At 43.3% G+C, this 21,737-nt stretch overlaps 1 protein-coding gene and 1 long non-coding RNA gene across 5 annotated transcripts in view; both read right to left on the bottom strand.

Annotated features, from left to right (window-relative positions):
• Positions 1-8,779: 8,779 nt before the first annotated feature.
• Positions 8,780-10,170, bottom strand: LOC125000896. The gene is made up of 4 exons (XR_007111409.1): positions 10,036-10,170; positions 9,679-9,851; positions 9,183-9,306; positions 8,780-8,939 (listed from the first exon to the last, which is right to left on the bottom strand). It is a non-coding gene; the product is annotated as an uncharacterized LOC125000896 (long non-coding RNA).
• A 5,739-nt stretch (positions 10,171-15,909) lies between these two features.
• Positions 15,910-21,737, bottom strand: part of LOC125000873 (neural cell adhesion molecule 2-like) — a 236,867-nt gene continuing 231,039 nt past the window's right edge. For all 4 annotated transcript variants that reach the window (XM_047576614.1, XM_047576615.1, XM_047576616.1 and 1 more), the window contains exon 17: positions 15,910-18,695. In XM_047576614.1, coding sequence (XP_047432570.1) covers positions 18,581-18,695 — 115 coding nt within the window. In that variant the 3' untranslated portion in view covers positions 15,910-18,580. The remainder of the gene's footprint in view (positions 18,696-21,737) is intronic.

Here is a 21,737-nt window from a genome sequence, read left to right as displayed (position 1 = left end):
TCTGCAAATTGAGATGACCGATCTTGACTGCGAACTCCTTTCTTACCACATTTAGCAGAGCAGGTGTGTGTGAGTGCACACCAATCAGAGCTCATTTACCAGCGAACGAAGGTGCTAATGGAGTTAAATTAAAGATTAAATGGGGTAATGGATCGGGCCGTGCCAAGTGTCTCTTTACTGCAGAACAATTGTAAATTTTTAATTGAGGGTATGGTATACTACTTACATAATGACACCAAAATAATAATTGAAATAAGGTGAAATATTAAGACGATGAAGCCAGACCGATCATTCACTCCGCTTTCATGCTGTTTTTCTCCTCACGCAGAGCCGCCCTGTCCCTTTCACTCCCCACCTCTTATCATATTTCGTCGCCCCTCTGATCTGCTTTCACGCCGCGAAGAAAGATCCCGCGGATAAAGACTTCCGTAATAAAAATCAACGTCTCATCAGCCGTTTCAGTTCAGGAGGAGGGAGGTGGCGGAGGGGGCGGCTTCAAAGTTAGCGAGCGCGCTTATCTGTGTAGAGGACACGGCTGATCCGCCCCGGGGCCCCCGCGGGCCGCCCGGCCGCCCCCTTACATCCAATCACAGCTGGTGAGAGGCCGGTTGGGCAGCGATGAGCAGCTGGCTTTGTCACATTAGCCGTGACCGCTTGTGACCCGAGGGTGACTTGGCAGGCTGCTGTCTTACCGAGGCCCCTTCTCTCCCCCCCTCCACCCGAGAAAGCAGCTTGGCGTAGGGATCGGGGAGTGAAATGAGGCGGAGACGGCGGCGCCTATGACAGGACGCCGCTGAAGGACTACGAGGGAAGGAGGCGAGTGCGCCGTCGCCGCAGCGCGAGCTGGTCGAATGCCAGCGGAAGCAGATGTTACACGGTGATTCGGTGACTCGGCTGCTCCTGGGGGTTACTTAGGAGAAAAAAAAAAAAAAAGGTGGCAAGGTGGTAGGCAGGTAGAAGAGATGTGTGGTTAAAGAAGTTTAAAATGTTGGCTTGAGGCAGCCTGGCTTTCCTCAGAGCTGGGGCATGAAGAAATAGCACATGTATCACACCTTCACACCCATAAAATTAGAATCGGGACTTTAACATTAAAGTGGCGTCGATTCAAGCCTCCAACGGGAGTGACTTTTCTATGGCAGCGTCAACGTGCCAAGATCTGAAGAGCTATTTAAGTCTTTTTTTTCTAGGAAAAATAAAAGGTCATGGGTGAAGCTGCGAAGGAATTTAAAATAAATCCTCAAACTCTAAGGAAAATAAGCAGCGCATATGTCTGTCTGAGGAAAAGGGAAGCGTAGGAAACTGAAACTTCCTCACAGGACCTGCAGGTAATTTACTCCACATCAAAATGATCCAGATTAGAGCGCACAGACTTGACCGAAAGAAGATAAGGGGAGAAAATAAATACGGAGAAAAGGAGGGAAAAATGACTTCCAGTCTTTATGTAAGCCACCAGCGTTTGGCTCCGTATTCATCACACGGCATTATAAATCTCGCCTTGCAACTCGTCCCAACAAACACACTCCCCATAATGTCAAACAACGCCTTTAACCATCCACAAAAGGCTCTTGCATCTTCGTCTCATTGAAGCGCCTTGTATCGCTGGGCGTGTCTGCGCACGGGCCCCGTGCTCTACTTTAAAACAAAGCCCGTCTTTCTTTGAGGCTTAAACTTTGAAACGGCTGCGAGGAGTCGGGGTTTACATTAACATTATTTTAACATTTCAAAGCGGGAGCGGCCTCACGTTACTGTTATGACAAAGCGCAACGATGGGGAGTGGATGGGGAAACAGCGGGGATCTGTCTGTGAGATAAAACAAAAGTACAGAGATAAAAAAAAAAAAAAAAAGACAGAAAGAAGGAAAGAAAAAAGTCTGCATGACAGCGGCGGTATGCATGAGCTAAGCAAAACCCTGGGCTTCTTATTAATCATCCTCTCTTTTATATTCAAAGTATGAGCGCACCCTGCTCACTTCGATGAAACAAGGTTACAATAGGTAACCACAGGACACAAAAGTGGAGCGAAAACCCAGCAGGGTGCATCATATGATCAGTCAAGAAAAATAAAACAAAACAGGAGGCTATGCTATGATGCTAACAAGTCTGATTTAATCAGATTTCAAATATCCATACTGGGTTTTCGAAGTATATGATCTCGTCAGCCGCTGAATTCCCTCTGATATTTGGTGTTACAGACAGATCAGAAATACCGCTGGCGTCATTACCTCAAGAGTCTTTCTGAAATAAAGTGGGAAAGGTACGGACAGATGTTCCTCACACATTAATGCCTCTGCACAGACGCTCTGTTCACACACTCCAATGTTCGCCGCCATATGTGGTTTGCTTTGTTCTTTTATGGAGACATTGCGCCGTTTAAAACCATTACAATGACGCTTCAGATAGGAGGCGTGATACTTTAAACGTCAAAATAAAAACACATAAAGCCCGCAACATAACAATAACGATAATAATAAGTCCCAATTTGTAGCTAAAAATCCCTGAAAATCTAAATTTGCCCATAGATCATTAGGGATTTAAATATAGAAGTGCTCTGAAAACCTGCGAGGCATGCAGGGAGATGGCTGCGCCCGGGTGATTCGTGTGAACGCGGAGGCGCCTCTGTTTACGTAGCGCGCCAGCGATCGCTCTCCAACAGCATCTGTCACCTTCTCGCGGGGTGGACATCTCACTTGGAATCAGGACCCGCGTAACGTACGAGGCGCGTCTCTCTGCCGTCGCGGGGTTTGCGCCGCGCTCTTTTAAATTAAAGCAAGTTAATTTAGCGGTCTATTGAGTAGTCCATTCTGTTTCCCATCACATCCCAAGGTGACAGCATGATACTCTAAAACACACTTTCATGTTGTTTTGATGGGAGGGGAGGGTGGAGGGGAGGCAAAGAGATAGCTGGTGTGTTTGCTTTGTCCTCTCTCCCCGTAGCGCTTTCTCTGACACAACCAGCCATTACAGCTCCTCTAATCAGATTTGCCGAGCGAGGCCAAATGCGGGGCTCCTATCTCGACTGCCTTAACGCAGGAAAAAAGGGGGTAAAGCCATCGGAACCCTCTCTGGACAGGCGGCTGAAATAACAGTGATCACTCCTGACAGCGGCGCATGAGTGGAGACTGCACTCCCATTTGGCACAGCGCTCAAATGTCATTTCACCTTCGCCGCGCGCTAAAAGGTGACGGGCTCCATCCTTCTCGGCGGCAGGCGAGGCTCTCCGGGGGACGGGCGCCAGATATGTACAGCAAAACGGAACGGCCGCGACACGCCTCAGACCGAACACGCGTGTTAATGGCGAACAGCAGAATGTCACGTCTTACGGGGTTGAGAGTCAGATGCTAAGCGAGCTATTGGGTAATGCTCAGCGGATTAATTGCTGGCTTGATGGGATAATGTGGCGGAATCAATAGAAATAACAAGACCAATAACAGGTTGAGTATCGTCTATAAAATGACACAAGCTGCCATTACTGGGTGTTAGAAAGGTTTCAGACAAAACACAGACACACTGGGAGCTTGTGAGCATTAGCCACAAAGCTATTACAGTATTGAGCTAAGTCACCAGTGGTTAATGGCGGTAGAGAACATAAATTTACTCAAGTATTGAACTTTTCTAATGTCATTGTATGTAATGCACTTTCTACTTCAAGTCTACTATATATTTAAATTAAACAGCAGGATACTGCAGATTATGACTTTCATCATCCAGGTCAAGGTATATACGAAAAGCTGAAACAAGCGGACTTGTTGGCTACATGGTGAGGAGCTGAGGCTTTTATTTTGAAAATCTGTGGTGTCCAGCTGATCAGATCAACAAGGTCCATCAACGAGCCAACGCTCACCTGTAAACGGCCCTTTGTTTGGCCTTCTGATTGGTCTTCTGACCACCATCTAGCTGGCTTCTAATCTTTGTGAGGTTCCTGTTACTGTTGCTAGGCTATATAACATCTACTGATGAGTTAGCTAACGTTAGCAACTGCTTTTTTTGTGTATGTTCGTTTTGTTTTTTTAAAGTTTCAATGCAAACTGGCATTTGAGGTATTCATTGTTTTTCTAAGGGTTTAAATCATGGGTCTTCAACAGGAGGAGGGACTGCTGGGGGGTTGCCTAAATCTTTGATTGATTAGACATTTTTAAGTATATTTTGTTCATTTTCCCACACAAATTTAAATTTCTTTAAATACACCCTAACATGAATCCAACATATTTTAGTAAAGGGACAAGGGATAGCTTAATATTGTATGCAAACTGGTGATAATTATAGTGTATATTTATAAAAAGCACTAGGTCAAGTTTAATATAGAACACATGACAATCGGTACGGGGTGTCCATCAGTTTGAAAAACGTTGAAGACCCCTGGTATAACCCATCACAGCCCTCTTATAAGGGCTACACAGACCAATCAGAAGGTCAATAAAGGATCAGTCTTGTACGTGAAAGGGAACAAAACCAAGAACTGAAGTCCAGTTGGAGTGGCAGCTCTAGAAGACGCTACACGTCATCTTAAACTATGTGAGGACACAAAAGCTGCTACATCAGGACGTCGGTACAAAATGAAAGAAGCAAGGTTTCCTGAAGAGCTCGATCGATTCCCGAAAAGTCGCCTAACGACCATCCTGATCCTGACTTCAAAATATCGCTGAACCTGCACGGATGCTATGGAACAGAGGGTGTAGATCAGATTTCTAATCCCTTCATCTTACAAAGAACTGCAAGCTTTTCCCTTTAAAGAAATGAGCTAGTCCCCCACTCCAGGACTGAAGCTGATCTAAGCTACTCTACTAATTCCTGCACACGGTAAGTAACACATCACTTGGACGCCATAAAAGCCTTAGTTTAGTCATTCTAAAGTCATATCATATTTGTCTCATAATGAGTTCTGTTTTTGGACAGTTTGATGCATTTCCCTTTGTTTAACCTCTATCTAACTCAAAGTACAATGTCTTCTTTTCATATTATTTCTTGCAAGTGATTGATACAGCAGACGAAGGAGGAGACAATGAGATAAGGGGACCAGTATCAATCATCGTTTGCGGAAGGTCATTGGTACGGACACTGAAGCCACTCTGTCCCTTCACTTCAGTTTTAAATTTAGCGTCCCGTCTGCTTTAGTCTGGACATTATGGTAAAAGATCCAGGAACATTAATTAACTTGACCTTCAGGAGGATCCTCATACAGAAATCTCTGTATGAACGGGCTGTATGTTCTCCGACACGGTCATGTTGTAAAATCCTACTGATTATGGCCACTTAATTAGTTTGACCTAGTGGGGAAGCACATTAATGTTGAGCCAGGAAATTCAGCTAAGAAAAAAAAAACATGTCTCACATGTAATAAAAACAACAGTAGCCCCTTGTTCCTAATGACTATTTTCACGCTCTTATCTACCATCTGCTGCACTGACAAGGTGTTGCCTCTTTGTGATGGTTAATTATGTCCTGTACACTGGCAGAAACGCATTAATGGAAGCACCATTCTCCGGTTTGCGCATCCACCTCTGATGTGCTTCGAAATTGGGCTCACTTCTTAATCCTCATCCACCACACATTTATTGTTCCCTGGCAGCCAGAAGGCAGGCCGGTTACAGACTTCTAATCATTAATTTTCTCAATTAACATCATTAACAAGTGGAGCGATACCTTCCAAAAGCCATTTAAAAAAAGGCAAGTGAAATTGTAGAGTAGCTTCTTCAGTTCTAATAGACTGGTGGGAAGCACAACATTCATTCCTCTTTTTGCTCCATTTTGGTCTCCTCCAGTTGCTTCGGTTTGTGTATCCTCTCTATTGTTAAGCTAGCTGATCAAATGTAGCGTTTATTAAAACCAGCTTGCAAGAAAAGCAAAGGCTGCAAAATCCAACACAGCTCAAAGATGCTAAAAAAAAAAAACTCGGAGGGGAAAGGACGTCACAGATCTGGTTGCTAACTTTTCTGCAGGCTTGTCACAACTTGGGACCTCTTTCATATACATGCAGTCATGTGATGCTTTGTTGATACCAAGCAGCAATCTCTGAGCAATCTGAACAATGAAGCCCATGCGGAAAAACTGCAAAAAAACTGCAGTTCACAGAGTGGCCACTTGAGGGAGAAAATCCCCATAGACCCCCATGTTAAAAAGATCAATTTTACAGCAATATTAAACATGTTTACAGACGGGTGTAAAAAAAATGGTTTCGATCTCAATAGTTTATTTCACTATTCAGGTTTAAAATTCTGCATAATTAAGGGCGTTCCCGCTTTGAGTGACAGGTGATAGGCTTAGCTAACAGGTAGCGGAGAGTCTAAACGTCCGACATAACTCCCCATGTCCATATTTGGAGTATACGAGTGTGGGCGGAGTAAAGCTCTTCCAATATGGCGACCACAGGCCACGCCCACTTTGGGATTCATTTTCGAGGTTCAGAATCGTTACGATGGGTTTGTCAGTAGTATAAGCAGTCAATGGTTGTTATTGAAAATGTGGCAGCTTTAAAGTAAATCGATAATATTTATTAATTTAACCATATTTCTATATCTAATCTATAAAAGACAGAAAATGTCAATGTGTGTTTTTGGTCATTTAAAACATGAACCAACCAAATATTTCATTACATCAGTGAAGAAATCCTCATAATCCGGTATTGCCCAACAAGCAGCCTCGCTCATTGATGCTTACCGGGCAGAATATCACCATGTCACACAGCGGACACATTTATCAAGATCTCTGTCAAGCTTGAAAGACAAGACCGAATGTCACTGCGCTGATCTGTGACAACATCCACACACACACACACACACACACACACACAGCCTCCGCTTCCCCTTTACAATATCTCTCCTTTCCTTTCCACAGAGGCACCAGAATATCCACAGCAAGCAAACGTCTCCCATCAATCACTCCTGATCTATTTCCCCCAATTCCAAAGTCAGTGCTCGCTGGCCAGTTAGGAGAAACCTCTTCAAAAGAATCACGCGCTCTGAAATCATGACTCGCCGCTGATTCACATGACGAGTCAGTAACCTGAACGTGGATCTGAATATAGATATTTCATCTTGGCTGAATGCTTCCCCTTTGATAGTCTTATGCATATTCATTAGCCGTGATATCCACCAGAAGGTTATTATCCATAAATGTCACTCTGTAATTAATTAATCCTGTCTGCTGGTTGCTCTCCCTGCCTCATTAATGAGCCAAGTCTAGCTGATTGTATTCATATTCATGTGTCCAAATATACAGCTCTATTTCGGATTCAGATGCCAGAATATTTCACTTCATTAGCAGCAGGAATCGCCGGAGGGCCGCTTGACAGGCAGGATCCGCGCACTGAGTTTCCTGTCAGCGTCGCGCGCAGGATCCCGTTTGTCTGTTTGGGTTGTTGCGATAATGAGGGGGAACACGTGGCTCTGAAGTCAAAAGTGAGGGAGCGTCTTGGTCGATGAGGCAAAGTTTACTCACATTCGAATGAGAATCACCTTCGATGTGTAATGCGGTCCAAGGAGACAATTATGGGGGTAATTTTGTGCTGTTTAGCAAATTGATTTTTAAAGCTACCCCAAAGGCACATCTATTACTGTTGGTTTGAGTTTTAATAAAAATCCAATATGAATTTGCACAAAGCCGAGAGGAGTAACTCTGGCACATTAGGCTAATAGAGAAGAATACCACAGCTCACGAATGGCTTGCAAATAGTTTGACATTTACCCTGCCATGCACTCAATTATTGGCTGAGAATTTTATCCTTAGGCTCTGCTCAGTTATGCACGGTGCTTTCTGCAAATGGTAATAATCTATACGGGCTTTAAGGGACATAGTAACACATGCTCTGCTGATACGTGGCCAAAGTGTGTGCTTAGCAGGATGGCTTAGCGCCACCAGAGATAGCATCATAATTGGAAACTCACATGTCAAATCCCCCCACTATCGCCCGGGCGAGAAGTGTTCTCGAGCAAAACACTAAGCCACTTCTCGCACCTCTCGTCCCGTCTGATAGGAGCGTCGGCGAAATGTATAAGGCATGAATTGCAAATTGAAACGCTCGAGGAGGGGGCTTATTCCGCGCGCGCGCCGAGGCTTCCGATTTGAATCACCCCCAGTTTGGGATTGTTTCATCAAAATACAATCTCTCAGCAGTTCGCAGGAAGCCATCAAGTTAACCGGTTCGCCACGTTCCAACGTGATGGGAAAAAGTGTGGCAATTTACATGAGGCTCAAGAAGATGATGGAATGAGTTCTTTAAGTGTAAATTACTTACTTACTCATTTGCAGTCAAGCTGAAACATTTGCATAAGAAGCTAAGAACTAAGTGACACGCAAGAAAAGCCATATGCTTACACCAATATGCTAACCTGCTAATGTTTAGCATGCTAAGGCTTGGGTCTTAGCTCGACACCGTCTTTCTTAAATGGGAACCAATAGCTTCCAAGTATTGGAAGTAGGGTGGAGCAGAGGGAGTTGGACATAGCTGAAGAGTACAGCATAATCAAAATTGCACAAGGAAAATAAAAATGGACGCCTGTTAGTCACATTAACCCAAGAAAAGGCCAATGGATATGGCTTGAAAAGATCCTGAGAAATTATCACTAATTATAGACTATGAGTGGAGATTTTTTTTTAAAAGATCCTCAGTGGTCTTTAAAGCACTTCTGCACTGGCTTCACATCCAACATGAAGTCGTCGTAGCTTCCACTCGACACCAAGTACCGCCGAGACTGATGACGGGGCCGCCCTTTCGCAGGTCATACACCAAAATATTAGACAAATTAAACTTGTGACATGCAAGCAATTACCTACTCAACTAATTACAAGCCATCAGGGAGGGGACACGAGGGTCCCGGATGACGAAATGTCACGGCAGTCCGATCAATCCAGCTGTCATGACATTCACTTAAATCCAAACAAATGTCACGCTGGTGGTGGTGGTGGTGGTGGTGCAAATTTCCAGATGGCTGCCACTGCACTAGACTTAAAACAAACCATGTAGCGTTAATGAGAGTGAATAGGTAAGAAAAATACCTAGAACTGCGTAAACAGAGCTCAAATGTCGGATTGGTTTTAGTTTCTTTTTATTTCCCAAAGATGATTAAGGTCAAAATAGACTAATTGTCTGTGAAATGTAAGGGGGAAGGAAGTCATCAACACCTCTCCCACTCCCACAAAGGATGCCATCTGTTACGGTGTGAGTTGCGATGTGTGGATGAGTCGTACCTCTGGGTCCTCGTGCAGCTTGTTGCGTTTTGCAGGGATGAAAACATCTCGGGGTTTCTGACGGGCCTGAATCTCGCTGGGCTCCTGCACGGCCCTTCCTGGCTAAATATCCTTCCCTTTCATTCTAAATGTGAGCAGACAGGATTATATTAAAAGACACTGTCCCCGAGCTTAAATCAAGGATCTTTCGGATGTTTTTCAGAGCAGAGCGATGTGTGCGCGCTCATTAATCCTAAAAGCAATGAATTACGGTGATTAGCTGACATTAGCTGTCTTTAATCAAGCTCTGTGCTTAATTCACTTTCAGACAACTCTGAAAGGACTTTAGGAATTTAGAGCTGAGTAAACCTTTCTGACTTTTAGAAAGTTGAAGGCTAACATCAGTTTGATGGTGAGGACAGACTAAACTCACTTTAGCACTGCTGTTTTCTAAGCTTCCTCATGGCTACAATGACAAATGCAAAGCTAATATGTAGTAGTCACAACATACACTGACCTGGTACAAGTTAAAAGTGTTGGTTTTGGAGTCCACCCAGAGCACAAGAAGCCTACTTCCTTAAAGTTGGGTTTTTTTTCTGTTCAACCAGGAAGTTGCAGAAGTTTGGCTTTTTGTTTTTTAAACAATCCCTTTAATTAGTCTTCAACATGAAACACCAGATTTGATATTCACTGCAAAAATAATGCAAAAAGACAAGGACAACACTTGAGTGATGAATATAAGCAAATAAACACTTCAGATAAATAGGTTAGCTTACTGCTAGCTTGTAAGCAACAAGAAGAAAGGCAAAGCTGATATCTAGACATCAAAATATAAACTAATATGTTAAAAGTTCAAAGTGATTTATTAGTTTACCACATGAAGCTGGAGTCCACAGGGAGCAGCACTTTAACTGAAGCTTACTTCCTTAAAGTTTATTAGTTTCCTGCTCAAACAGGAAGTTGCAGGGGTGTGGCCTCATTAGCCAAACAGCTTCCTGCAGTCTGGACTTTAAAAAACAAAAAAAGTTTATTGAGTTTCCAACACAATATAACAAATATTACTCCAATAACAAAAAATAGATAAAAAATAAAATTAATTTATGAATGAATGTTAGCAAATAACTGCATCAGACAAATAGGTTAGCTTCCTGTTAGCTGGTAAGCTACAAGAACAAAGGCAAAGCTAATATCCAGGGATCACAACATAAATTTACCTGTTAAAGTTTCAATGAATGTACCACACTGAGGTGGTTTTGGAGTCCATCTGGAGCAGAAGGAGTTTACTTCCTTAAACTTGTGGTGATTCGTGTTCAAACAGGAAGTTGCAGGGGTGTGGCTTCATTAGCTGTTCAGCTTACTGCAATTTTTTATTTTATTTTTAATTTGCTTTATTGAATTTCCAACATAATAAAAAAATGACTTTATATTAGCAAATAATCACAATAGATAAACAAGTTAAGACCAAAGGCAAAGCTAATATCCAGGGATCACGACATAAATATACCCGTTACAAGTAGAAATTGAGAGTTTACCTGAAGCAGCTTTTCAAACGAAGTGCACTTCTTTGAGGTTTATGTGTTTCCTGTTCAAACATGGTTGGGGCCTCGTTAGCTAATCATAATTACCTAATTTGGAATACGATGAACAGTTTGGAAAATCATACTTTAAAATACGTCTATTAACGCTGTTACGAAGCTTTTCTGGATCAATTTCATGCTTGGTGCTGCTGTTCTATTATACACATTAATGCCTAAAGTAGATAAAAGCCATATCACCGTACTTCCAATGCAGCTGTTTCCACGAAGCAATTACAACATTTCATTGTAAAATAATGCACAGAGCATTGCTAATTGGAGATGTCTAATCGTGTGAGATTAACTGAGGGTGAATAATTTTCAACTCTCCTTGTGGCAGTCATTTTTCAATCTTCCTCTGCCTCATTTTACCTTCAGAGAAGAGAGTAGTTCTCTCTACTTTTATTGGGAAAAGTTGATAAGTTGTCTTTGTGTGCAGCATGCTGATGTGAGCAGCATGCAGATACACCATAAAATCTCCTCACTGGGATTCTAAGAACTGCATTTGGTGAAGGTTCACGAGAATCCAGATGTTACAGCTCTGTTTATGCACAGACTCAATTATGTCTCCTCCAGCTCTGAGCATTATAATGAAACAGTCTTGAATCAGAGTGCAGAGAGATAAAGTGACCAGTGTACGTAAGATTTCCGTCCTCGTGTGCAAAAAGTCTTCCTCGCCAGAGCTCAGCACATCCTGTGTGTTTTTCTTTAAAGGTGTCACTTTAAAAGAGTTACAGCCTGAAATAATTTAGGCCTATTCCCTTGGAAAATCCTCCCCGTTGTGTCCTTGAACGGTGAGCCCGGCCATAAAGCTCTCATTTGTCATCTGGATTGTGTCTTGGTTCCCTCCAGAGCTCGCTCGTTGGGGACAAAGGAGGAGGCGACGTGAGGGCCGTTTTATCGCTTCATGTTTAGCTGCTTTTAATAAGAAAAATAGCGCCGCTTCGTTTTATACCTCTGCAATTTATGTGTCCACTTCAGCGCCCTGTGTTTTTCCAGCGCTCTGAAAAGCCAATTTCAGCGAAGTGACGTGACCCCATGTTGAATTTATAAAGAATAAATCAGCGAGTTCTTGAGGACGCTAAGAACCCACTGTCCACTTTGTCCTCTTTGTGCCAGTTAATAAACTGACACAGAGCTTGACAGTTGAAAATGCAAAGGCGATGATGGTATATTCAGCCGCCGCTCCGTATGAATGACGACACGGGCATGTGAAGGCTTTCATAGAAATGCTAAGTAATGCTTCTTTGCCGACAGAAATGGTTGTGATGGAACGTCGCTCAGTCCCAGCATCAGGAACCTAGTGAATAGTCAAACACATGCGCCGCGCCCCCTCCAACTTCGTTCACCTTTTCAACTCTTCTTGCATTTCTCGAGGCGCTTCTTCTGCTCTCAGCATTCTCTTTAAATATTTGCATCCATCCTTCATTCGGCTGCTCGACTTCGCCAGCCGCCAGCCACTGTTTAGATACACGACATGTCAGAACAAAATCCATCTTCAAGTAATAACCTGTAAAAAGCATAACCACGAGCCATTTTAGCGACTCCTTACCACCAGGTGGTACGGCTCGCTTTCATGCTCCATCTTCTGAACGCTTACACAAGGAGCGTTCCTCTTCGTCTGCTCGGGATTCAAAGCTTCTTTGGAGTAGATGTGGTAAATATGGAGGCCGCAATGCCTTTATTATTACAGCATGATGAATAAATGACCAAAGCGAGGGACGCTTATCCCGCGCACCTGCTGCAATGCATTGTTAGCTCTTGCAGCTGTGTGAAAGTTGCACTTCCTACAAAGTGTGAAAGAAAAAAAAAAAAGCTAGGGATAAAAAAGGCGGACTTTGAAAGGAATCCGCTGGAACACTTTGGAACATTACGGTGTTGATGTTAAATTCAACCTGATTAAGGTGGCAAGACTTTGAAAAATGCTGCAAATAGCAGGGGGGGAAAAGAAGGACGGCAGCTAGCAAACATGAAAGTGAAGATTTCGGAACATTTTTTAGTCCTCAGGGATGCACAAGGCACGTTAGCGAAAGGTTGATTTTGGGATTTTTGCATGTAAATGAATGAAATGATTGCATTTAGAACTGTAAATCATAGGTTTTCAAGAGGGGGTCTGCAGAGGCACTGCAGGAGGGTTCGCAAAGTCTTTGGTTGATTCGACATTTTTTATACATATATTATTTTATATTATTATTTTATATATTATATATTATTTTCTCCTACAAATTTAAATTCCTTTAAATACACATTAAAGAAACCAAAATATTTAAGACCCCTGCTGTATATCTAAAAGCCATAACAGGTAAATCCCTCTGTATTTTGCATTTCAAAACCAGGGACAGTCGTGGAAAAACCTGGGAGGTGTCCAAGAAAAGAGAAACTTGGTTAAGTCTGAAGGCCAGGACGCACCAATGAACTACTGGCAGTGAAGGTAGAGTATGATTTTTACCTCACGCTGCCTTTGACTGGACCAAAAAGCCGCACTTGAATGACAAATAGAGACAAATACAGATCGGCACTGGTGTGGCCTTCACTTTCCTGGGACCACTGAGAGACGGGAAGGCACTGATGGAATGTGAATTTAAGTTTTGTACCTTGAATGCTAAAAACGCTGCTCTGAGATTGACCTAACAGTGTGGGGGTGACGTTACATCACCGCGGCGCGTGGTCAGGAGTTCAGCACAGACGAAGATATTTTCTGACCTGGCAGACTGAGTGTATCATGATTCTTGCATGAGAGTTAGTCTTCCAGTTTTCTCTCGCACACTCATACCTGCCTCTTCCCATCTCCTCTCCTGTCACATCAGCAGAGACTTGGACCTCCACTGGGAGAGTCTGAAATAAAGCAGATTAAGGAAGAGGAGGCTTGTACCTGCCAGAACGCTCTCCGCTGGATTCGCCTGTGCAGGCTGAGACCGCGGCAAAGCTCCACTTCCTCACGTGCCGCCTCCGCCGCTGCCGCCGAACTTTTCAGAAACTAGGCGGCGCGCGCACACTTTGCTGCTGAATCCTGCACTCGAGAAACCTGGAGGAGTCGTTTAAGTGCATGCATGCAAGCGAGAGGCAGAGAAAACTTCAACAATGGCTTTCTTCCCAGACTTCCCAAACTTCTCTCATGGTTTGGATTAAGGTGCTGTCAACGCAGGGTGTCATGGGATTCTCTGCGAACAGAAAGATTAGGCGAGGAATATTACCTGAAGGCTTACCGTGCTATCTTTTCACATGGTGTGCTTTCAGCGGACTGTTTGTCTACCTTTAATCAACCTGTAGCAGAGCGCCAGAGCGACCACGTGACAAAAACCCATTCCCACCTTCATCTTCGACTTCCAGCCCCCCGCGGAGCAGCCAATATCGCTCCTCTCTGAATTTCCCCATCCAAATGAGACTTTGATGTGCAGACTTTCCTTTGAGCCCCTATGGGAGATGAAGTTGAAGTTTGTTCCTCTTGTTAACAGAGGCCCTTGCAGCCAGGATCCAACAGGCAGCCCGCTGCTTCCCCCCTTCATGTAGGAGGGAGACGTCTGAGGAACATTATCTACCGACTTCAAATGAGAGCTGAAGAGGGGGGCCAGCTTTGTTAAGGAACACCGCACCTCCTCCGTGAGGTTCAGAATTGTATTAATTCCTCCACTGAGTGAAGCTCCTCAGTGTCGCTCGTCATTAAAGCACCGTTTCAAGGAAAGGAGGCCAGATTCAGATGCAACACTGTTACCATTTAAAGAGGGAGTAATGAAGGTTTGGTTTTAGGAATGACCTTGATGGAAATAGCGCTCCGTCCTCTCGAAAAAAAAAAAAAGCTTCAACGGAGAAGAAATTAAAAGCTATTAAGAGTTGTGTCTTTGTGGACTGGTCTGCTTTAATCTCACACATGCACCAAAGCATATTACAATGAAGAGGATTATAAAGAAATGTTCACCCAGTATCAGTATCTTTGCACTCTATCTCTTCCCTCCACAGTGGTCGGAGTTACATTACCCTGTAGTTAAGCTCTGAAAGAAAAGAAATTATATCCTAGATTCACTTCCCATATTTTTATTTGACTTGTTAGCACACAGTTCAGATGCCATAAAAAGTTTTTAGAAAACAAGTGATTTGAGCTTCAAAAGCTCCGCGTGGTGCACTGTCATCATAGATGCTACACGTTTAAGTGTAAACAGTGCGTTTTTTGAGGGCCGGGGCTTAACTGGAGGCAAAACACTATAGCTTGTAAACGTCAGTTTGCTTATTTTAACTGACTGTTAAGAATGGATGAGCAAAACACATATTTTAGAGAATATACTAACACACTCACTCTCCGAGATGAACAACAAATATATTACAAGCCATAAGTGGAACCACTATGGACGGTAACGTGGTGAATGCAACATCTGCTTGGACACCCTGAAACACACAACTAATGTTGTGTTAGCTCGCGGTTAGCATTAGCATTAACATGTTACAAGAATCCACCAAATAATGATTAACGTAACGTAATTTCAGTCACAATTTTTGTCCCGTTATTTTAACCCATAACGTTGTCCAGGCTGAAACTGATGATGCATTACATATTAATCTCATCTGCTATCAAGTGTGGGTGTTGTTGTTGATTGTCTCACTCCAGTCCTTTAGCCAAAGCCAAACCAAAGTTGTCTACAACTGGCCGTGGCTGGTATGTGATAAAACTTCAAGTTCAGTTTGTGGTTTTGGCTCCAAAAATACAGCAAGACAACATTTTCACAGTTGAAAGTGACAAATGTTAGCCTCAAGTTTCCCTCTTTATTGACTCCAGCTAACGTTGTGACGTCACAGTGACGTAGACCATGAAGGGGTCTAATAGGTGCTTTTATATTTTGGGTAATCTGATCTCTATAGTTAGCAGTTAGCTTAGCTTAGCTTAGCTTAGCATAGATAGGCCTGCTAGCTTCTTCAAAGGTGATAAAAGCTCAATAATGAACATGTTAAATCTAGTTTGTGAAGCTGCAGTTAAAAATGTACAGGATTTGAAAACATCTGAAAAAAAAGTAGTTTATTAATTTCTGATTTTAACTGTAAACTTATCTGAAGTCCAGCTGGCCATGTAGTCCACAGACAGTATTCATGTCATCTATTTCATTTTAAAAGTCTATTGTTAGTGGTCAATAAATGTGTCTGAACAGACGATAGGAAGAGCAGCAGTAAAAAGACAATAAAATCACTCTCTTCTACCAGGACATGTTTATTTACAGCGGCAAATGATAGGAGTCACAAGTGTTCCACAGGTACGTACAGAGAGACATCAATAGTTCCCACCTCCTGCACAAAGCACACTCAGCGGGGGACAGTCCAGGGGGACACGGGGAGCATGGGGACAAAGAGGACACATACTGTACACTGAGCTCAAACACACCTGTTTTACCCCCTTACAGAAAAAAGGACCGAGGCATGGTGGAGGAGACAGAGAGGGAGGGGGGAGGGAAGTAGGGAGGGAGGGAGGGAGGGAGGGGGAGGAGAGGAAACGGGGGAGATTGAGACTCATATTCAAATACAAAAGAACATGTACAAATCGTATAGCCTCCAGGCACTGTGCTCCCATATTTACAGTGATCGTAACAGCGGAACCACTCCATGGCAGGACCATCCATTTGAGATAGGCGGGTACAAGGGCTCGCGGTGAGAAAACAAAGCCAGTGGCACGAGGTCTGAGATGAAAACCAGCGGAGGCTGAGAGGCGCTAAGGGGCGAGGGAGGGAGGGCGGGGGGCTCGCAGACACGTGGTGGAGTGCTGCAGCCGTCGGGAAACTACATAATCAGATTCTACCCGTCGGAACAGTCACACATGGCATGTGGTCATCATCACCTGCGTGACTACTTGCAGAGCCAAAAATTAACAAATAAATAACACAAAATGATAATAATTAAAAAAAAATAAAAGCCAGAGTAGCAGAGCGGTCTTTAATTTAGGATTCCTGTTTTTAAAAATCAAAATGGGCACACTCTCGCAAACAGGCGGCCTTACAGTACGTGCAGATACATTCAGCAGACATACATGCTACCTGATTCATGTGGACAAGCGTACTCACCCGCTGCATGTATGCACACACAGACACACACACACACACACACATAAACACACACACGTGATGATGCATTACATGCCATTCAGACCAGACTCCTGCAGCCCGTCAAGCATCGACCAGTTGCATCCGTCCAGTGTCGTCGACTAAAATCCACAACCCCCTCAAAAGACTACGTTTCCCAGAATTCACAGCATCACGCATACAAAACCCGGACATAATCTGTGGCAAAAGTTAAAAAAACAAACAAAAAAAAATATATATATATATACTGTATATATATCCATTTGACAGTTTACAGTGCTGCAGAGGCATCGAGCCATGAGAGGGGAGCAAACGGACAAAAAAAGAAAAAGGCACTAATGCCGTAATTACTGCCTCCTTGGAAATGCTGTGAAATAGCCTTAGGGCGTGGGGTTTTCTTAAGGGAAAGCAAATGACTAGGAAAAGCAATATTACACCATCACTGAACTTTGGACCAAAACACAACAGAAAAAAAAAAAAGAAAAAAAGAAGAAGAACGAAAATCATCATCTGAAAAAAAAAATATAATAAAAAAAGCCAAGCCTTTCGCATTTCGAAAAAGAAAACAACACATCCTTTAGGGCATATTTACATAAAAGCTTTGTAAAATACTCTTTTTTGTTCTTTTTTTCCACCTATGTACAACACATGACAACATCAGAGAGAATAGCGATCAGACCGAGGAACAGAAAGTTTTTTTGTTTTTTGTTTTTTAAAAAAAAGTGCATCTGAGGAAGGACTGAAAATTCACCATTAACACGTTTGCTCCCGCGCCTTGAACGCTGCCACGCAGACGGGGGAAGCCTTTCAACACATCATTTTTTTTTTTGTTTTCATTACTCATTGAGTACCAAAGGGTTAAATTGGCTCACGGCGCACTCAACATTACGGCATACACTTCGAAAACCAATAAAACGTACTAATCCGCACATTGTCAGAAGGGGGGGATGGTTGGAGCGTGTCAACGATACGGAGGCTAACAATGACATCGATGCGCATGTGTGGTTTTAACATTTCATAGACTGACACACGTTCTTTCTTCTTTTTTTTTTCTTTTCTTTGAGATTTTTGGAAGTTCCAGCAACGCAAACTATGATCCACAAAAACCCTTCAGAAAACATGTGAAAGGTGAAGTCCAGATTCTTTAATACTCTCATGAGAACCTTTTTTGTCACATTTCCGTGAAGCACGAAGCCTCAGATCGTATTGGGGCTGGTTTAGCTTTAGCTGCTGGAGCCTGCTAGCTCCGAAAAACGATGCTTTTTGCCACCTATCGGCTAGACGCGTGGCTTGGCTGTTAAAGGCATCAGGAGCGGTGGGCGCAGGCTTGAGTCTGCGCGTCGTCCTGCGGCAGCGAGGGTCGGCCCGGTGCGTTCGTGGTGCAAACGGCACATACCAGCTTACGCCGTTGGGGTCGGAGGGGGGGAGCTCGTTTAAGTGCGTGAAAACCTCATGTGGGAACGGTGGGAAACAGCATAAACGGAGGAATAACAAAAGAAAAGATAAGTGAGGCAAAAAAAATAAAATAAAAAATAACATACAATCACTGAAGAGCCTTCCGCTGACGCCATGTTTGCAAGAACATGATACATTAAATCGCTCAGGGTGTGGAAAACCCTTTCTTCCTTTCTATTTTCTCTCTATTATTTGTATTTACACATGCCTTTCTCTGGGGCATTGTTATAAACAGATATGGTATTTTACTCCACTATTTTCCAGTGCTGTAGTTACTCTGGGTTTTGGTCTCGTGATCCGAATGTTCTTTTGGTGGCGAGGGGGCCGCCCCTTTTTACGCCTTGCTGTCGTCGGGCTTTGTGTGGATGCTGTTGTCGCCGTGCACCTTGATTTCAATCGTATCCGGCTTGAGAGACTCTTTTCCATTTTCCTCCTTCAGCGGTAGCTTCCTGCGATGAAGGGGAGAAGCACAAGGCACAGAGGAGGGTTGTGAGATCTGCACCGGGTGCTCGCCACAGGTAGGTAATTACAGGAGCATATATACAATTAACGTGAACGTGGCACAAAAATCAAGAGCGATGCTTTTTATGACACACATACAGTAAATGGCAGGTAAAGAAGACCGTTTTCTCCACAAAACGTGTACTTGGCTGCTTTAAAGCCCACCACCAATCACCTTTAGATCGTTTGGATCATGAATGAGTCACCTCCATTGGGATTAATGAAGCTGGCTTTAATTGAAGAGGAAAAGCAAGGGGACGGGGAGGAGGGGGGGGTATTAAATATAACAGCCTCTCCAGGGCTGTACAAAGGATTATCGAAAGGAAAATTACTCATACTCCTCCTTCTCTTTGGCCTGGATGGTCTGAGACACCTGTTGTTGTGTTTGGATATGTTAGATGTCAGATGAGGATGGAGACGAGGGCGGAAGGCATGAATACGTACAACCAAACATGACCTAGAAGGCCTTTTGTTGGACTCACGCCATTGGTTTCTATGGGATCAACGCAGAAACAAGCTCAGACTATTTATATTAGCAGGCTCCGAGGCTTCTACGGTATTTGATTCATCCTTGGGATCTCTATCTAAGGGTTTGATTTCTCAATTTCCAGATTCCAGACTCTTGATTGTTTTGTACTTTACAACTGTTAAATGGACTGGGATTTGGTGAACAACAGACTTTCTATTTTGTGCCCTAGGGTTAGGGTTAGGGTTAGGGTTGAGGTCATCTGGTCAATTTCGTCACAACTAACCATCGACCCAGCACTTCTAGCCAAAAGGCTAAAACCTAGTTACTGGATTTTCTAGCAAAAGCATAGGCTGAATTGGAACTACCGGACGTGAAATTTCCAATGAAAAGACGCCACTCAGTTGTATTATGGCACGTGTAAAATCCAGAGTTTATGGAGTTTGTATTAAAGTGCTAAAAATCGGAATAGGAAATTCTCTCCAGCTATATGGAAGTTCAACATTAAATCACCTTCCCTTCAGTGGCGTCTTGGAGGCGACGGGGTGTATAAACAGTCTGTGCGCAGACTGCATGCACAGGGAGCAATAACCCAGTCAGAACTGTCTTTCAAAATGCATTTAACAGTATAGAAATTTAAATTCAAGGATTGGAGGTGTGCACAGTTATCGATATTTCTGCAGGTGTTATATTTAAAGCGTGCTCAGTAGCTTTCCTTTATCCTGTCAGTCCTAGTGTGCTGTTGCCAGTCGCCGTGCATCACTCTCTGCCTGCGTCAACCTGAATAACCTCAGAGCTGCAGCATCTCCCATTTGCTTTAGATCTGATTCATTTCAAGGAAGAAGAAAAAATACATACATATAAATGCATGTGTCATGAAGTCATATGAGCCCTTGAGTTCTGCTTTGAGCAATTCACGAGGAGCTCCTCTCTGCTTTGTCTTTGTGTTAATGTGGTATGGAGAAGAAACTCCAACCAAGCCTGCGTTTCAAGTTTCAGGGCTTTTCATCCGAGTTGACTTTATTCAACTGCACTTAATGCAGGGTCAGAGTAAAATAACACAGTGACATAATGTGACTTCAACAGCTCCAATTTCTTCTGTTTTAATGGCCCTCATTTATATCCCAGCTTCACTCACACTCATTCTGCAGATGGACATTGAAAATGACCCGTAATAGGAGGGAAGCCATTAAAAATAAAACGCCTTATACATCTTCTTTTTGAGCCACAGAATTCACTCTTTTGATGCAGCTGCATGCTTGGAGGATGGATAAGAGAAGACTTTGTATCAATAGTCTCAAAATGTATTTGCAGTGGTTTCTGAAAGCTGAACTAAAAACAACTTATTGATAGTTTGGCGAGGGCACATTTATTGAAAGGATCTGTGAAAAATGAACATTTCGTCCTTCTTTTGTCGGTTCATTTTGAAAATAACGGGCTATTTTTCCCTCAGCAGAAGCAGAAAAACCTGCAGAACAATGACACAAAATGAGAAGCTCAAACAGCGGCCGCCATTCCTGCACAATAAAGCTGCATAAAGGCTAATAAAGAGGAACAATCAGTTCACCGCAGCTTTTAAACACAGCAACAACGGCGCGCATTTTCTTACGATTCTATCAAAAGATTCAGAATAAAGGGATTGAGTCGGGAGCGGGAGAAGCAGATACGGGCCTGATCCCACTCAGCGTGCTTTAAGGCGATCAGTATCAGGATAGCAGCAGGCCGGCATTAGCACACTTTAGATGAGGGGGGCTCATTTCCTGAATTTGCGGGGGTTGTGCCACCAGCTCCTGTTAAACATTCAAGATTTTGCCCGACAAACACCATCCATCCATCGGTTCTTTTGACCAACCCCTTCTTTTAGCTACAAATAATTTGCATCTTCAAGGCTTTTATTTTTAGCTCTGGCTGAGAACGGACTGCAAATATGTAAAAGGGTAGCTAAATAATCATATTCTACAAGCACAGGGTACGACGGGACGATTAATATATGATGGAACCAGTTTACTAATGTGTTTCTTATCTTGTACTGTAACGATTCACAGGATGTGAACCAGCCATGCCTTGCTGATGTAGAAATATATTCATTTAACAGAGTAACTGGATTGGAATTAATTATTTATGTCGCACGTGTCAGTGGTAAGTTTGAACGTCCACTTTACTTTCTTTCCATCAACACTGAATACCTTCAAGTAGGTTCTGTACCAAATGTCCATATGGGATGTTTGCTAAACTCCCGGGGAGTCTTCCAGCGAGAGAGATGATGAATGTAAAACGGCAGGCCTGCGTGATACTGTACCTAATAAGCCCAAATATTGCAATTGGCCAGAGGGGGTTCCCCTTTGGTTGATCGGTGGATGTTAAAGTTCCTGCACAGTGGAGCCAATTTCATGTCTCATTAGCTCCATGCAAACCCAGATTGGACTTATGACGGCAAGACGGGGCGGTTTTTCCTCAACTCATGAGGAGCTGTTTCCTCTTTCTTCACATGAATCGCTGAACGAACATATCAATAAAGTTTGTC

The sequence above is a fragment of the Mugil cephalus genome, chromosome 23 (assembly GCF_022458985.1).
Source record: "Mugil cephalus isolate CIBA_MC_2020 chromosome 23, CIBA_Mcephalus_1.1, whole genome shotgun sequence".
Classification (NCBI taxonomy): Eukaryota; Metazoa; Chordata; class Actinopteri; order Mugiliformes; family Mugilidae; genus Mugil; species Mugil cephalus.
The sequence above is the reverse complement of the archived record's forward strand: the minus strand, read 5'-3'. Positions and strand labels throughout refer to the sequence as shown.